This window comes from Phaenicophaeus curvirostris, chromosome 2, assembly GCF_032191515.1.
Source record: "Phaenicophaeus curvirostris isolate KB17595 chromosome 2, BPBGC_Pcur_1.0, whole genome shotgun sequence".
Lineage (NCBI taxonomy): Eukaryota > Metazoa > Chordata > Aves > Cuculiformes > Cuculidae > Phaenicophaeus > Phaenicophaeus curvirostris.
This window is the reverse complement of record NC_091393.1, coordinates 117,988,484-118,002,952: the sequence shown is the minus strand read 5'-3', so window position 1 is coordinate 118,002,952 and position 14,469 is coordinate 117,988,484. Positions and strand designations below refer to the sequence as shown.

At 56.0% G+C, this 14,469-nt stretch overlaps 1 protein-coding gene across 4 annotated transcripts in view; it reads left to right on the top strand.

The window, feature by feature from the left end:
• Nucleotides 1–488: 488 nt before the first annotated feature.
• The window catches only part of EFR3B (EFR3 homolog B), a 48,760-nt gene continuing 34,779 nt past the window's right edge, over nucleotides 489–14,469 (top strand). The window contains exon 1 of one of the 4 annotated variants that reach the window (XM_069850640.1): nucleotides 489–510. In XM_069850640.1, the coding sequence (XP_069706741.1) occupies nucleotides 504–510 (7 nt within the window). In that variant the 5' untranslated portion in view covers nucleotides 489–503. Of the gene's footprint in view, nucleotides 511–1,844; nucleotides 1,964–11,861; nucleotides 12,198–14,469 lie in introns of those variants that run through there. The other 3 variants (XM_069850641.1, XM_069850638.1, XM_069850639.1) reach the window with 3 other exon arrangements.

The following is a 14,469-nucleotide window of genomic DNA, read 5'->3' as shown; positions in this document are numbered from 1 at the left end:
GTAGGTGCTGTGGGGTGCAGAGGGTGGGCGCAGGGGGTGGGTGCCATGGGGTACCACGGGGTGCAGGGGGTGGGTGCAGGGGGTGGGTGCTATGGGGTGTAGGGAGGTGGATGCCATGGGGTGCAGGGGGTGGGTGCAGTGTGGGGTAGGTGCTGTGGGGTGCAGGGGGTGGGTGCAGGGGGGTGGGTGCCGTGGGGTGCAGGGGGTGGGTTTCCGGGGGGGTGGGTGCCATGGGGTGCAGGGGGTGGGTGCAGGGGGTGGGTGCAGTGCGGGGCGGGGGCACTGTGGGGCGCAGTGTGGGGTGCAATGTGACTCTATCGCCGCGGGGCTCTCGGGGCGCTCGGAGCCGCCCCCGGTGCCGCCCCCGGTGCCGCCCCCCGGCCGGTGCCGCTCGTTGTTGGGGGGAGGCGGAGGGGGGGGGGCGCAGAGCCGGGCGGGCACCGCCGCCCGCAGCCGAGCCGAGCCGAGCCGAGCCGAGCCGAGCCGAGCCTCCCCGCCCCGCCATGTACGGTGAGTGTCGCGGGGAGCTTTGGGGCTGGGCATCCCCCGGGCCCGGTGCGGGGCTCGGCATCCCCCCTCTTACCGGGGGGATCCGCCTTTTGGGGTGCGGGTGGGGGGGTTTGTCTTCTAAGGGCTGTGCACCTTCGGTTTAGGGGTGACTCTTGGCGGTTGGTGGGGGGACCTGCGTCCGGTACTGGGCTGTGCATCCCCCCCGTTACCGGGGGATCCCCTCTTTTGGGGGCCGGGCAACCCCCTCCTTGTTGGGGGCGACTCCTCCTCGGGGTTGAGGGGTCTTCTGACGAGCTGTGCACCCCCAAAGTTACTGGGGGGTTCCCCTCTTTGCGCTGGGGGGGACCCCAGTCCGGTACTGGTCTGTGCAGCCCCCATCCCTAGGGAGGGGACACCCCCATCCTATAAAGGGCTGTGCACCTCCCGTTTGGGGGTGACCCCTCTTTAGTTTTGGGGGGACCTGGGTCCAGTACAGAGCTGTGCACCCCCCAGGTTACCGGGGGGGGGGGAATCCCCTCTTTGTCGTGGGGGGACTTCTATAGTCCTGTAAGGGCTGTGCGCCCCCTGTTTACTGGGTGTGACCCCTCTTTGGGTTTAGGGGGTCCTATATAGAGCTGTGCACCCCCGAAGTTACTGGAGGTGAGCCCAGATCGGGTTTGGGGAGGGCTGGGACCTATATAGGGCTGCGTACCCCTCAAGTTGCTGGGGGTGACCTCAGACTGAGTTTGGGGGGGCCTCGGTCGTTCACAGGGCTGTGCATCCCCCCCAGTTGCTGGAGTGTCCCGTCCTTGGGAATGGGACACGCACCGGGGTCCCATAAAGGGCTGTAAAAGCCCCCTCTATCTCTGGAACATTGTCCCCTTCCCAGGGGACTCTGGGCCGTTAATCCTGGGGCTCACCTGCACCCCAGGACCTCACTTCTCTGGTGCATCACCTTGGGGTGCGGAAGCTGTGGGGGCTCCATAGGGCTCTCCAGCTCCACCTGATTATTTGGGGAGCGAGGAGCATTGCCTCTTCCCCCCCTCCACCCAGGATCAGAGGGGATCTCGGTCCTATATGTCACCTCCCTGTGATGCTGCCAGGTCCCTGCCATAGGGCAGACCCATAGGGGTCCGCGCACCCTGGCTGTTTGGGAATTGCTGTCCCCGTTTTGTTGTCACTCCTCCGTGCAGGGTAGGCACACGGGATCCCGCGTGTCCAGCCGGGAAGGGGTGATGCCGCCTGCGTAATGGGGAGCAGCTGGCAGAGCAGCTGGCTGGCCCCCCCGCCCGGGGCTGCGCTAAAGCCGCTGGGAGCTTTTGGGAAGGACCTGGTGGCTCTTAAATCCTCCCTGCCCGAGCATCCTATCCCCGGGCTGGCAGCGAGCGCCACGCAGGAGGGAGCCCCTCGCTGTTGTCCGTCCTCGGGGGGCTCCCAGCCCACCCCGAAGGCTGTGGGATCGCCTCGGTGCTGCGTGAGTATCACAATACGAGATGAGGGGGGCACCTGCTGATGGGATGCTCATTTTGGGGTGCACGGGGGGTCCTGAGATGTGTTGGGATGCAGCAGCTCAGTCCTACGGGGAAAGGAGCTGGTGGGCTTCGGGAGTGGGTTTCTACCCAGCGAGGCCAGGGAAGGGAAAGCGAGGCAGGACGCAAAGGTTCTGTTCCTTTCCTCTCCTCCTCACGACTCTGACTCCTCCGTGCCCTCCGTTGAGTCATTCAGGTCTTCCAGCTGGTATTTTTCCACTCGCAAAAAAAAAAACGAGGGGGATGCTGCTTCCCTCCCCTCCTCAGCTGTGGCAGCGTGCGGTGACAGTGACGGCTGCTGCGTGTGTGTGGGATGTGGCCCCTCTGCAGCCCCCCATGCCGGGGTTCCCTCGCCTGCTACGATGCTCCCGCTGCAGAACCCTGATGCCCAAAAGCTTCTTACGGTGCCCTTTCCATCCAAGCTCTCTCCTTTACTCAAGATGTTTGCATCCAATCCATGCTGGGGCTTGGGCTGATCTTGGGGGGCAGAAATTTAATGGGAGCTGTCATTATCCGAGCAATTTGCAGCAGCCTGGAGCATGGAATAATCCTTTCTGTTGGGGAACTGCAGGGGACCCCAGCCTGTCTGAGCTGTGGGTCTCCAAGAGCCCCACCAGCCCTCCTGATGTGGCTTTAAGGATCTGGCCCCAGGAGTAGGACACGCTCTGGTTGTCCCCTTCGATCCTGACTCGGTGGCCAGTCTCTCCTGGCCATGGCAATGCCGTATCGGGCCACCACTCCTCTTGTTCACACATTCCATCTCTTGGGAAAGCCCCTGCTCTGAAACATCCAGCGTTTTACTTGGGGCAGTGAAGGGCAGAGCATCTCCAGGGACCTGAATGTGACTTCGAGGACAAAAGCCAGGCTGGTCCCTTCCCCGACAGCGCTCATAGCCAGGCATCGCTGCGGCTCGTGGTCCTGGAAAGCATCCAGGAGCTGGAAAGCTCTGTGGGATACTTCGGATGAAAGGTGCATTAGGAATGCACAGGATTATTGGTATCTATTTAATCTCTCTTTTAACTGTCTCTTGGCCGAGGGGAAGGATTAAATGGGTGACTGGGGGTGTTTTTTCTCCATGGACAGGATGAACGGGGCAGGATGGTTGCTCTGTTATGGGGCGGACCTGCTGGGAAGTGATCGGAGGGGCAGCATGTGGGGCACGCACGACCCTTGGAATCCCCTCTAATCCTCCAGCACAAGCACCTGGCACTGCGCAGGTGTTGGCGTATGCAAGGTGAGAGCACCACGCTCGGCACGCGCCCGGCATCCATCCATGGTTTGTGGTGTGGGGCTGTGGCACACGCGGAGCTGAGCTGCTGGGGATCTGCACCCGTGTTCGGTTTCCCTTTGCAGTCCCTGATGAAAATGGGGAAGCAAAGCTGGCTGGAGTCGTGCAAACTGCAGCGTTCTGAGCTGACCCTTCGGGTTGGTGTTCCTGTCTCTGGTGGGAGCACCCTGTCTGGAGCTAGGCCTGTGGGTTTGATGCTCCATGGGAGATTCCCCACTATGGGAGCTGGGATGCTGCTTTCAGGCTTTGACTGAGAGAGCGCGGCTGCCCCACACTCAGGCACAGTGCTTTGTGTGCCCAGCCACCAGTGACAGTGTCCTACACCTGGGTTGGGGCGATCAGCGGTTTCAATATAGGCTGGGGGAAAATGTGATTAAGAGCAGCCCTGAGGAGAAGGACTTGGGGCGCTGGGGGACGAGAAGCACAACATGAGCCAGCAGTGGGGGCTCACAGCCCAGAAACCAACCGTGTCCTGGGCTGCATCCGAAGCAGTGGGACCAGCAGGGTGGTGGAGGGGATTCTGTTCTGCTCTGGTGAGATACCATCTGGAGTCCTGTGTCCAGTTCTGGAATCTCCAAGAAAGACTGCTGGACCAAGTCCAGAGGAAGGCATTGAGCTGATCCAAGAACTGGAGCACTTCTGCTATGAGGACGGGCTGAGAGTTGGGGTTGTTCAGCCTGGAGAAGAGAAGGCTCCAGGGAGAACTTAGAGCAGCTTTCCAATACCTGAAGGGGCTCCAGGAGAGCTGGGGAGGGGCTCTTTACAAGGGCCTGGAGTGATAGGATGAGGGGGAATGGCTTTAAATTGGAAGGGGGAAGATTTAGATTAGACGTTAGGAAGAAATTCTTCACAATGAGGGTGGGGAGGCCCTGGCCCAGGTTGCCCAGAGCACTGGTGGCTGCCCCATCCCTGGAGGTGTTCAAGGCCGGGTTGGATGGGGTTTGGAGCAACCTGATCTAGTGGGAGGTGTCCCTGCCCATGGCAGGGGGGTTGGAACTGGATGGGCTTTAAGGTCCCTTCCAACCCAACCCATTCTATGATTCTATGATGTTTCTGCTGTCCTGCAGCCTGGGCTTTAATCAGAACTAGGTGCAGAAGGCAGAGTGCGCTCTCTGGGCTGAAAGTGCTGCAGCAACACGGCCACAGCCATGGTGAGCAAGGATGCTGCAGAGGTGGGATGGGATTAACGTTCCCAGTGGGACTTCTCTGCAATTGTCCCCATCCTTTTGGCAGCCTCTGGGAAGCAGCCGTGCGTTGGAGCTGCAGCGGTGAGCCTTTGGGATCCGTATCCCGACTGGCCAGCCCCAAAGCTGTTCACGGCAGTTCGTTTCCTCTACGGTTGCCGGCACGAGCTGTCTCCTCCCACGCCAGCAAAGCTGGAAATAGAGAAGTTTCCCCTTTTTTCTTGCTAGAGTAGGGGAAATGAGGTTTTTCGGCTACCCAGGGAGGAGGCGGCAGCGGTGGTGGGCGCCAGCAAGGTCCCTGCGAGCCGTCTGGGGCTGCCACTGAGTCACAGCCAGCAGCAGCCGCGCTCACGGATGGGGTTTTCGCTAAATAAATAGCACTCGGTGGGACTGGATGGCTCAGCAGGGGGATGTAAAAGGCAATTAAGCTTTTTATTTTTTGGCTGTTTTGGTTTTTTTTTTAATCTTCTATGCTTTTTAACTAAATGATCTGCAAATTAATTCAGTGCTTGGAGAGGGAAGGGGGCTGTTTGTGGTGCCAGCAGCGCTGGGGGCTTTCCTGAGCTGCCTGACCATGGCTCCCATGTAGGTTTGTGTTAAACCTCAATGGCTGTGGTGGCATCCAGGGCTTTTTTCCCAGCGCATTTCATGGAATCATGGAATAGTTTGGGTAGGAAGGGACCTTAAAACCCATCCAGTTCCAACCTCCTGCCTTGGGCAGGGACACCTCCCACTGCATCAGGTTGCTCCAAGCCCCATCCAACCTGGTCTTTGACATCTCCAGCGATGGGGCAGCCACCACTTCTCTGGGCAACCTGGGCCAGGGCCTCCCCACCCTCACAGGAAAACATTTCTTCCCAAGATCTCATCTCAATCTCCCCTCTTTCAGCTTCACACTGTTCCCCCTCGTCCTATCCCTGCTCTCCCTGATCAAGAGCTTCTCCTCAGCTTTCCTGGAGCCCCTTTCAGTGCTGGAGGCTGCTCTAAGTTCACCCTGGAGCCTTCTCTTCTCCAGGCTGAACAACCCCAACCTTCTCAGCCTGAGGTCCGGGTAGGATTTGACCCCTGCAGTGAGGATGGGGACTTCTTCACCTGGAGTAAATGCTGGAGGCGATTGTGCCAGGCTGTGAGCTGGTGGTGCTCGCCTCCAACCTCATCTAGCCTGACTGCATAAGGGCTCTGGTAATTGCTTGCGTAATCAGTAATTGCACAAGAAAGTGCACTTCCAGCGATGCTCCGCTCTTGGCTGAAGCCTTTGCAGCTCTGTGGCAGGTTGCTCTGCCGCGGGGACTGGTGTTTCTCACCTTGCAAACAACCCAGCGAGGCTGGGGAGAAAGCCACATTCGTCCCATCACATTTCTGTCTCTCTGTCGATGAGGGCAGTTGGTCAGATCTTCTGCCCCAAAGTGGAAGTGGCTGTGGGCTTTGGTGTAGTGTTTCTTGAGGAAATGGGAAACCAAAGAAATGTACATGGTCAGCATCTCCTAAAGGTCCTAGGCAGATGATTTGCATGCTTTTTATTCTCTAAAAACCTCTCAAACATACAAGCCTTCCCGTGTGCTTGGCTGTTGTGTCACATCCAGTTCTGTGCTGTGTGGGGCAAGGCCCTGGGCTTGCAAAAGGAACCTGGCTCTTAAATCTTAAATTTTGGCCCTTCAGTACAGGAAAGACCTTGAGGGGCTGGAGCGCATCCAGGGAAGGGGGATGGAGCTGGGGAAGGGTCTGGAGCCCAGGGGTTCTGTGAGCAGCTGAAGGCCCTGGGGCTGTTTGATGTGGAGAAGAGGAGGCTGAGGGGAGACCTCATTGCTCTCTGTAGCTCCCAGAAAGGAGGTTGTAGCCAGGTGGGTGCTGGTCTTTTCTCTCAAGTAACAAGAATGAGAGGAAATGGCCTCAAGTTGCACCGGGGTGGTTTATATTGGGTATTGGGAACAATTTCTTTACTGAATGAGTGGTGAATCCCTGGCAGAGGCTGCCCAGGGCAGTGGTGGAGTCCCCATCCCTGGAGGGGTTCAAGGAACATGTGGCTGTGGCACTTTGGGACATGGTTTAATTGTCAGTGTGGGGTTAGGCTGATAGTTGGACTGAATGAGCTTTGCTTTTCCAACCTTAATGATTCCATGAGTCTATGATTAGAGCAGAGTCAGGATCTTTGGACCTAGAAAGGGTGCAAGTGTCAGAAGGCACCCTAGCTTCCAGCATCCCTATGGGTGCAGCTCGGGTCTGCAGCTGCTGGGAACAGAGGAAGAAGGGAAAACCCTTGGTGCATGCCACAACTCGAAAACAGAAACCTAGTGTTGGGCTGATGGTGGGACTGGATGATCTTAAGAGGTCTTTTCCATCTGTAATGGTTCTGTGATTCCATGATTCTTAACGAAGCCGTTTTCAGAGATGAGTCCTGATGCTGGGCTGACATCTGCCTCCATCTGAGCTTTTCCACCTACTTGATCTGTGCCAGACGCACCACGTCCAGACTACAACCAGGGACATCTCGCACTGGGGAGCCCCACGTTGTGACCAGCGTTTGAGTGAATTTCCTGCTTTAAGTTTTTCCCAGCTTTCACTCTTCCATGAAACCAGGCACCCATTAAGGCACTTAATTCCCCTTCTCCTCTGAATCCCGAAGTGCCAGGTACGCAACACAAATCTCCTGGTGTGCAGCTCTGCTCTTAATGGGTGGTTTCCCCTGCGTGCAAAAGGGCCCGTGTGGTCTTAATACCCGAGTCTAATCACCGCTGTGAAATATTAATTAATCTGGCCACTGTTGGAGCTCTGCACGCGCACTGCGGTGTCGGAACAGCAGGCTCGGCCTGGCAGTGAGATGTAAATAACACAGGGGTGAATCCATCGCTGGTGAAAGCCTGTGGTGGGGCTGATTTATGTCCCACTGCTCGCCACAGAGTTGTTAAAGGTGAGATTTGATGCCTGCTAGCCTTGAGCTGGTGGCATGAAGCTGCTCCTCACAAGTGTTGGCCCCAAACTCAGTGTTGAGTCCAGTTCTGTTTAACATATTTATCTGTGATCTGGATGAGGGGATGGAGTGCTCCCTTGGTCAGTTTGCAGACAGCAGCAAACTGGGCAGGAGTGTTGATCTGCTGGAGGGCAGAGAGGCTCCGCAGAGGGATCTAGACAGGTTGGATACATGGGATGGGGCCAGTGGGATGGGGTTCAACAAGGCCAAGTGCCTGGTCCTGCACTTGGGACATAACAACCCCACACACTGCTCTGGGTTTGGGGGAGAGTGACTGGAAAGCTGCCCAGGGGAAAGGGACTTGGGTGTGATGGTTGACAGCAGCTCAGCATGAGCCAGCAGTGGCCCAGGTGGCCAAGAAGGCCAGCAGCATCCTGACTTGGATCAGCCATGGGGTGGCCAGCAGGAGCAGGGAAGGGATCGTCCCCCTGCACTCAGCGCTGGTGAGGCCGCACCTCGAATCCTGGGTTCAGTTTTGAGTCCCTTACTCCACGAAAGACCTTGAGGGGCTGGAGCACGTCTGAAGAAGAGGGATGGAGCTGCAGAAGGGTCTGGAGAACAAGTCTTATGAGAGGTGTCTTGATGACTTGGGGTTGCTTAGCCTGGAGAGCCAAACGATTCTGATTCTGTGATCTATTTTAAGGGAGGAGGGTGTGAGGAAGCTTTTTTTGGCAAATCCAGGTGGTGTTCAGATGTGCTGGCACCAGCATGCATTCAGCCTCTGGAGCAACTCCTGTTTGGGCTGATGGGAGCCCTGACACTGAGCTTCTTCATCCGCCTGGCCACGGTGTCTGCCCTGGCTGCGCTGGTGGATGTGAGGCGGGAGCAGTGTGTGGAGCAGTGCCACGGCGAAGCTGCCAATGTAATCGCTGAGCTAAAAGGCTTTGTGCCGACGGCTCCAAGCAGGCTGCTGGTGATGTCTGGGAGAGCATTTATTTCTCTGGCGTGCTCCTGTCTATCCTGCTCGGCAAGATGAGAAATACATCCTGACAGTGGCAGCCTTGGCTTAGCCATCCCGGGTGTCTCTGCCCTTCCTTTGCTGTCAGTGCCTCGAAATCTTTTGCTGTGCTGGCATCGAGACATGTGACTGGTGCTGCCTGGTGCCACCTTTGGAGGTCTGGATCTTCAGCAGTGTCCTCAGAAGCGTCTCTGCTCACAGATGAGCTGCCAGCTTTTGTAACACCCCCTTTGCAGATGCTGGCTCGGACTGAAGGATGTGTGGAGATGAGTGAGTGGGGAAGGGGATGAGTCTGGCTGTGTTTTCCTGTGAGGGTGGTGAGACCCTGGCCCAGGTAGCCCAGAGAAGTGGTGGCTGCCCCATCCCTGGAGGTGTTCAAGGCCAGGCTGGATGGGGCTTTGATGAGCCTGATGCAGTGCGAGGTGTCCCTGCCCATGGCAGGGGCCTTGAGACTGAATGCGCTTTGAAGTCTCTTCTAGCACAAACCATTCCATGATTCTGTGATTCTATGGTTCTGTGACTTTGCTCCAAATTACAGAGGTGCAGGGTGAGCTGGATTCAACTCCTTCCTCAGCCCTGCAGTAGAGGTTTAATGCAGCCACCTATGGTCCCCATGGTTCATGGCTGCTCTTTTCCAGCTGCTCTTCTTTGCGCGGGGCTGGCTGGAACTCCTCCATCATTGTGCCAGGTCACGGGGCACCTCACTGTCCTTAGAATCATAGAATCACTAGCTTGGAAAGGACCCCCAGGATCATCGAGTCCAACCATTCCCATCAATCACTAAACCATGTCCCTCAGCACCTCATCCACCCGTCCCTTAAACACCTCCAGGGAAGGTGACTCAACCACCTCCCTGGGCAGCCTGTTCCAGTGCCCAAGGACCCTTTCCATGAAAAATTTTTTCCTGATGTTTAGCCTCATTCCTGGCACGGGGCACCTTGCTGTCTTCCCCCTGCTCCCAGCACAGCACGCTATGAGGAAAGCTTTAGGCTGCATTTTTAATCAGTGCCCAGTGTGTTTGGCTCTCTTCAATGCGATTAGATGGAGATTTCCTGGCTTGCTTTCCAGCTCTGCCTGCCCTCAGGTTGTTCTGCTTTTCCTCGGGATCTGCCCTGGCTCTTTCCATTGTAGTGGTGCATGGAGGTTGGATTTTTCATGTAGGTTGAATTTTTCATGTAGGTTTTTCTGGCTCTTCAACTGGTGGCAGAAGCTCAGAGGAGCACCTGAGCAAGGCTTTTCCTCCATGGAGAACCGAGCCACGCTTGCTTATGACTCTGGATTTTCCCTTGGGAATGGCTTTCGGAGTTGAGGGGGTCTGCAAGTGGTGCCCTGTGTCTCTCAGTGCCCACTGGCCCTCGCAGCACTGAGTCTGACCCTTCCCTCTGCCAGCATGGTTTCATTCTTGCCTTCCCTGATATTTCTTATTTTAGTCTATTTTTATTCTATTCTATTTTTCCCCTGATATTGCTTAGGGATATATTTTAATAATGGACAGCTATGGTTGGGCTTGATGAACTCAATGGTCTTTTCCAACTCAGTGATTCTATGATTTTATGATTTCTCCCATTTCTCAGGGACTGAGTCTCCTCATTCCACCCTGGGATGGATGGAAAATAGTACTTAAAGGTCTCTGGGCCAACTTGGATGTTGCTCAATGACATTTTGAATGCATAACAGGGAGATTTCATCCTTTTCCCCAGGCAGCCTCACCCACCAGGTGCTAAGGTGCTGAGGTGAGGGAGTTGGCGGATGAATTGGTATGAAGAAGGCTCTCACGTTGGCCACATAAATGGATTTTGCTAAGCAGATTAGGGGAAGGTTTCTGCTTCAGTGTGGGTATCGAGGGGAGGCAACACTGGGCTGGCAGTGACCCCCACCTTCATGCCAGTGTTTTTACTTGGGGTTAAGAGCACGCGACCTTCATGGGGTATGAGATTTAATGAGGGATTTGGCGTGATTTGGTTAAGATTTATATCCAATCTGTTGGAGTGCCCTTATTAAATAAATTCCAGGCCTTGAATAATATGGCCATAAGGTTTTTCATAGAATCATAGAATTGTTTGATTGGAAAAAACCTTTGAGATCATTGAGTCAGTTGTGCCTGTCCACTACTGAACCAGGTCCCTGAGCAACACGTCTTTTAAATACCTCCAGTGGTGGAGACTCAACCCCTGGGCAGCCTCTGCCAGTGCCCGAGAACCCTTTCAGTGAAGTGTTTTTTCCTGATATCCAATCTAAACCACTCCTGGCACAACTTGAGGCCATTTCCTCTCTTCCTATCACTGTCACTTGAGAAAAGAGCCCAGCACCCACCTCTCCACAACCTTCTTTTTGGGAGCTGCAGAGAGTGTTGAGGCCTCTCCTCAGACTCCTCTTCTCCAGGCTAAATGAACCCAGGTCCAAACCCAAAGGCTTGTTCTCCAGACCCTTCCCCAGCTCTGTTCCCCTTCTCCAGACGTGCTCCAGCCCCTCAAGGTCTTTCTTGGAGTGAGGGGCCCAAAACTGAACCCAGGGTTTTAGATGTGGCCTCACCATCACTGAGTGCAGGGGAACGATCCCTTCCCTGCCCCTGCTGGCCACCCCACGGCTGATGCAAGCCAGGATGCTGTTGGCCTTCTTGGCCACCTGGGCCACTGCTGGCTCATTAAAATGGGGACAGGAAAAGGGATCAACAAGAAAAGGCTTAAAGTGGGAGCACTGGTGAGAGAGCACGTGGTCACTTCAGGAGGTGAGCTGGGCCTGTGTCCTCTTCTCAACTGTCCATACTTGATCCCGAAACCCTAATTCCATCTGGTACCAGTGAACGCTGCTCCTGGAATCGCATGCACTGGGTTTATCTGAAAGCCTCAGGGTTCATGCCAGCATCGGAGCAGCTAAGTGGGGGTTATACTAGCAAAGCCACAGGCGCTGGGACTGAAAGACTGTCATTATCCCCAATTAGATCGACTTTCTGGGAGCTAAGCGATCAAAGCAAAAGGCCCTTTTGGCTCGCTTTGCCCCCCGGCGAGAGCGCAGCTGGGACCTGGCAGTGAGGAGCCTGGAAAATGCCACTGGGGAGCTCCAGGTGGGCAGAAGATGGAGGTGACAGACGTGTTGTTGGTGGCTGTGGGAGCTCCTGTGTTTCCCACCTTACTCCCTCCATCGGGAGAGGGTTGAGTCCTGTTTCTCCGTGCCTCGAATTCCCTAATCTATAAGAAAACCCCATGTCCTTGGTTTGAGTTGCCGGTGGGAGGAGAGCGTGATGCACCATGTGGGTCTGTGCTCGCGTGTCTGTCGCATCGCTGGATGCTGTTTTGGGTTTGGCTCCAACCTGCTGAGCCTCCCCCCTGATTAGCGCTTCCCACAAACCAGGGATGCTCGATGTGCCCAAACGGGGAGCTTTGGGCTTGTGGGACCTTGAGAAACCACCCTCGGGGCCCTGCGAAATGCCCAGCTCCCTGCCCACCCCCGCGTTCCAGTGCAGACACCGGCAAAGCAAACCCAACGCTGTTCCCAGCTGCCATCAGAGCCGCCTCGGTGACTCAGCAGCCGTGCTGAAAGCTCCCTTATTTATTTAAACGGCTGCTCCCGCTCGCTCGGCTGAGCATCTCCTGCAGCGATGCTGCTGCTGGGCTGGCTCCGGCTGCCGCTCGGCGAGGAGGAGAGCGGTACCCGGCATCCCGAGCCCCCTGGTTTGCTCCGGATGCAATGGCTTTGACTACGTGGGCTCTTGGCCCCGCGTTGCGGCTCTGTGTCGCCGGCCCTGCCTGCTCTTGGGAGATGCTGCACGTGGCTGGGGCAGGTACCTTCTTCCTTCTGTGTTCCTTTTCTCTGGGGTGCTGGACTGGATTTCCTGGGAGGGGGGAAGCCGCTGCGGCTGCCAATGACCTTCAGGATCGTCTTAGTTGTAAATCCCTTGTTCCAGGGCTGGAGAAATGCACTGCAGTCTCAGGGTTTTGTTCTCACGAAGGGGATGCTGCCAGTCGGTGTGGTGGGATGCTAAAGGAAACCAGTGTCTGGAAGAGGAAATGCCTGGCTGGGATCCTTGTGGGACAGCCTAGGGGTTGTTAGGAGCCTCAGTGTTGGGGTTCCATGCTGTGAGGGTCCAGGCTTGGGTTTGTTGCTCTCTGGCAGGGTGGGGTGGGGGGAATAAATCAAGGGGAGATCTTCCCTTTTCCTCAAGGTCTGTGCCATTTTCACTCTGCTTTTTAAAGCGTTTATAGTCTTCCTGGCTGTGCTGCATGTGTCCAAACAACAAGAGAAGGCAGGGGGGTGGGAAAGGAAAGTTTCTCTTGGTTTCAAGGAAGCGAGACCCTTTCGTGTCCTGCGGCAGGGAGCACAGCCCTCTTCCCAGACATAAGAGAGTCTCATCCGGAGGCACTGCTCCGTACCCTGTCCTTCTCCTGGGCCATGGGGGGATCCATCCCACTGGTGGCCTTGGGTCTTGCTTTCCCTGTCTGGATTGAGTTTGTCCCCACCATGGGTCACCTGGGTCTGCTCTCTGGGTCTTCATCTCTCTCCCACTTGCTGCTTTCTTTAGGTGAGGCCTTAAAACTCCTTGATGCCTGGGAAGAAAAGGTTGTGTTAGGTGAGAGGCAAAGCATTAGGTTTAATTATGCAATTACTATTGATGGGATCCGTGCTGTGTCTGCGCTTCAGCTTCATTCATCAGGATGAGGGTGGTGGATTGGGAAGGCGCTTGGGCTCTTCGCTCTTCTCCCATGGCTAGGAATGTGCATTAATCCTGAAAAAACTCTAAAGTCACATTTCTGGGGAGGAGATAATTAGAGAGGAGGCTGCAGGAGGTGGAGGGGACCTGGCTTCTTGGGTAATGGCATCACTTATGGAGAAAGTCTCCAGCTGGTTTGCAGGGAGAGCTTGCAGCCCACGCTGAGACGCCAGCAGGGACGCATGGCTGGGAAAGGTGAGATAAAGTCACGCTGCCTCAGCCGTCCTGGATGAAGGGAATTGATTAAGAGGATTCAGGAGATCATCAGACGCTCGTTTGTGTGAATGGCAAACGAGAATTTATTAAGAGGCCAGATTAAAGGTACTTTGGAAAGAGCAAAATCAATTGAAGGCGGCTGAGAAGGGAGGAGGGAAAGCAACGGATACGAGACTTAGCAATAAGATATCGGATAGCGGGCAAGCATGGAGGGGCTCGCAGGGGAGGAGCTCTTTGCCATCACAGCGTTGCTGGGAGCGCTGGGCCTGGGGACCCCAAAGCGAGCGAGCACATTGCAGGAAGCGAGCAGTGCCAGTGCCTGGAGCTGGCGCGAGCAGGCGTGAGCTCATGCGTTCCAACGGGAGCGGTCCCTGGCTCCCACTGGCACAGCCTTTCCCCCCCCAGCTCCCAGCTTCTGCTTCTCGGCAGCACTTGCCAAAAAGCAGCCCCAAATTATTTGCGCTTCCCCGCGCTCCTAAAGGCTGGGGCTTTGGGGTGGCTGACACCAGTCTTTTCCGCATCCCAGTAACACTGGGCCCTGGGGAAAGAATGCATTGTGCTGGAACAGGGGGTCCTGACGTGCAAAGCCTTCGGAGCAGCGCTGGGGACGGGGGCACATCCAGGAATCTGATTTTATTCCCCTTTGTTTTAAATAAACTAACTCTGAAGACATCCATCAGCGGCCAGGAGGCAAGGAAGCGGCTTTGCACAGGGGAATGGAGCAGGGCAGAAGTGCCCATGGGTGCTGCGCTTGGGATGTGTGGGAGCATGACGGATGCTAGAGAGCCTGCCTGGACCACTGGCCATTCCTGAGATGAAGGCAGGGGAATCCCTGGCTGCTTCGGCCCTGAGAAACAGGATATGGTACAAGGAGAAAGAGCCAGGTCACAAATGATGCTTTCCTCCCTCATCAGCTCCTTGAAAGCAGAGCAGGGGAACATAGCCGTGTTTGGGGCCGATTGCTTTGCTCTGAGTCGGAATGAGGCTGATGCTCGCTGTTCGCTGGCCTGTGGAGTTGCTGTTGGAGTTTTGCCTGCACAGGACACGGCTTGGGTGTCGGGGAAAAGCTGCTGTCGTGTTTGAGGTGTCACAAAAAGAGGGACTGGGTACAGCTGTGTTGCAAAACGCC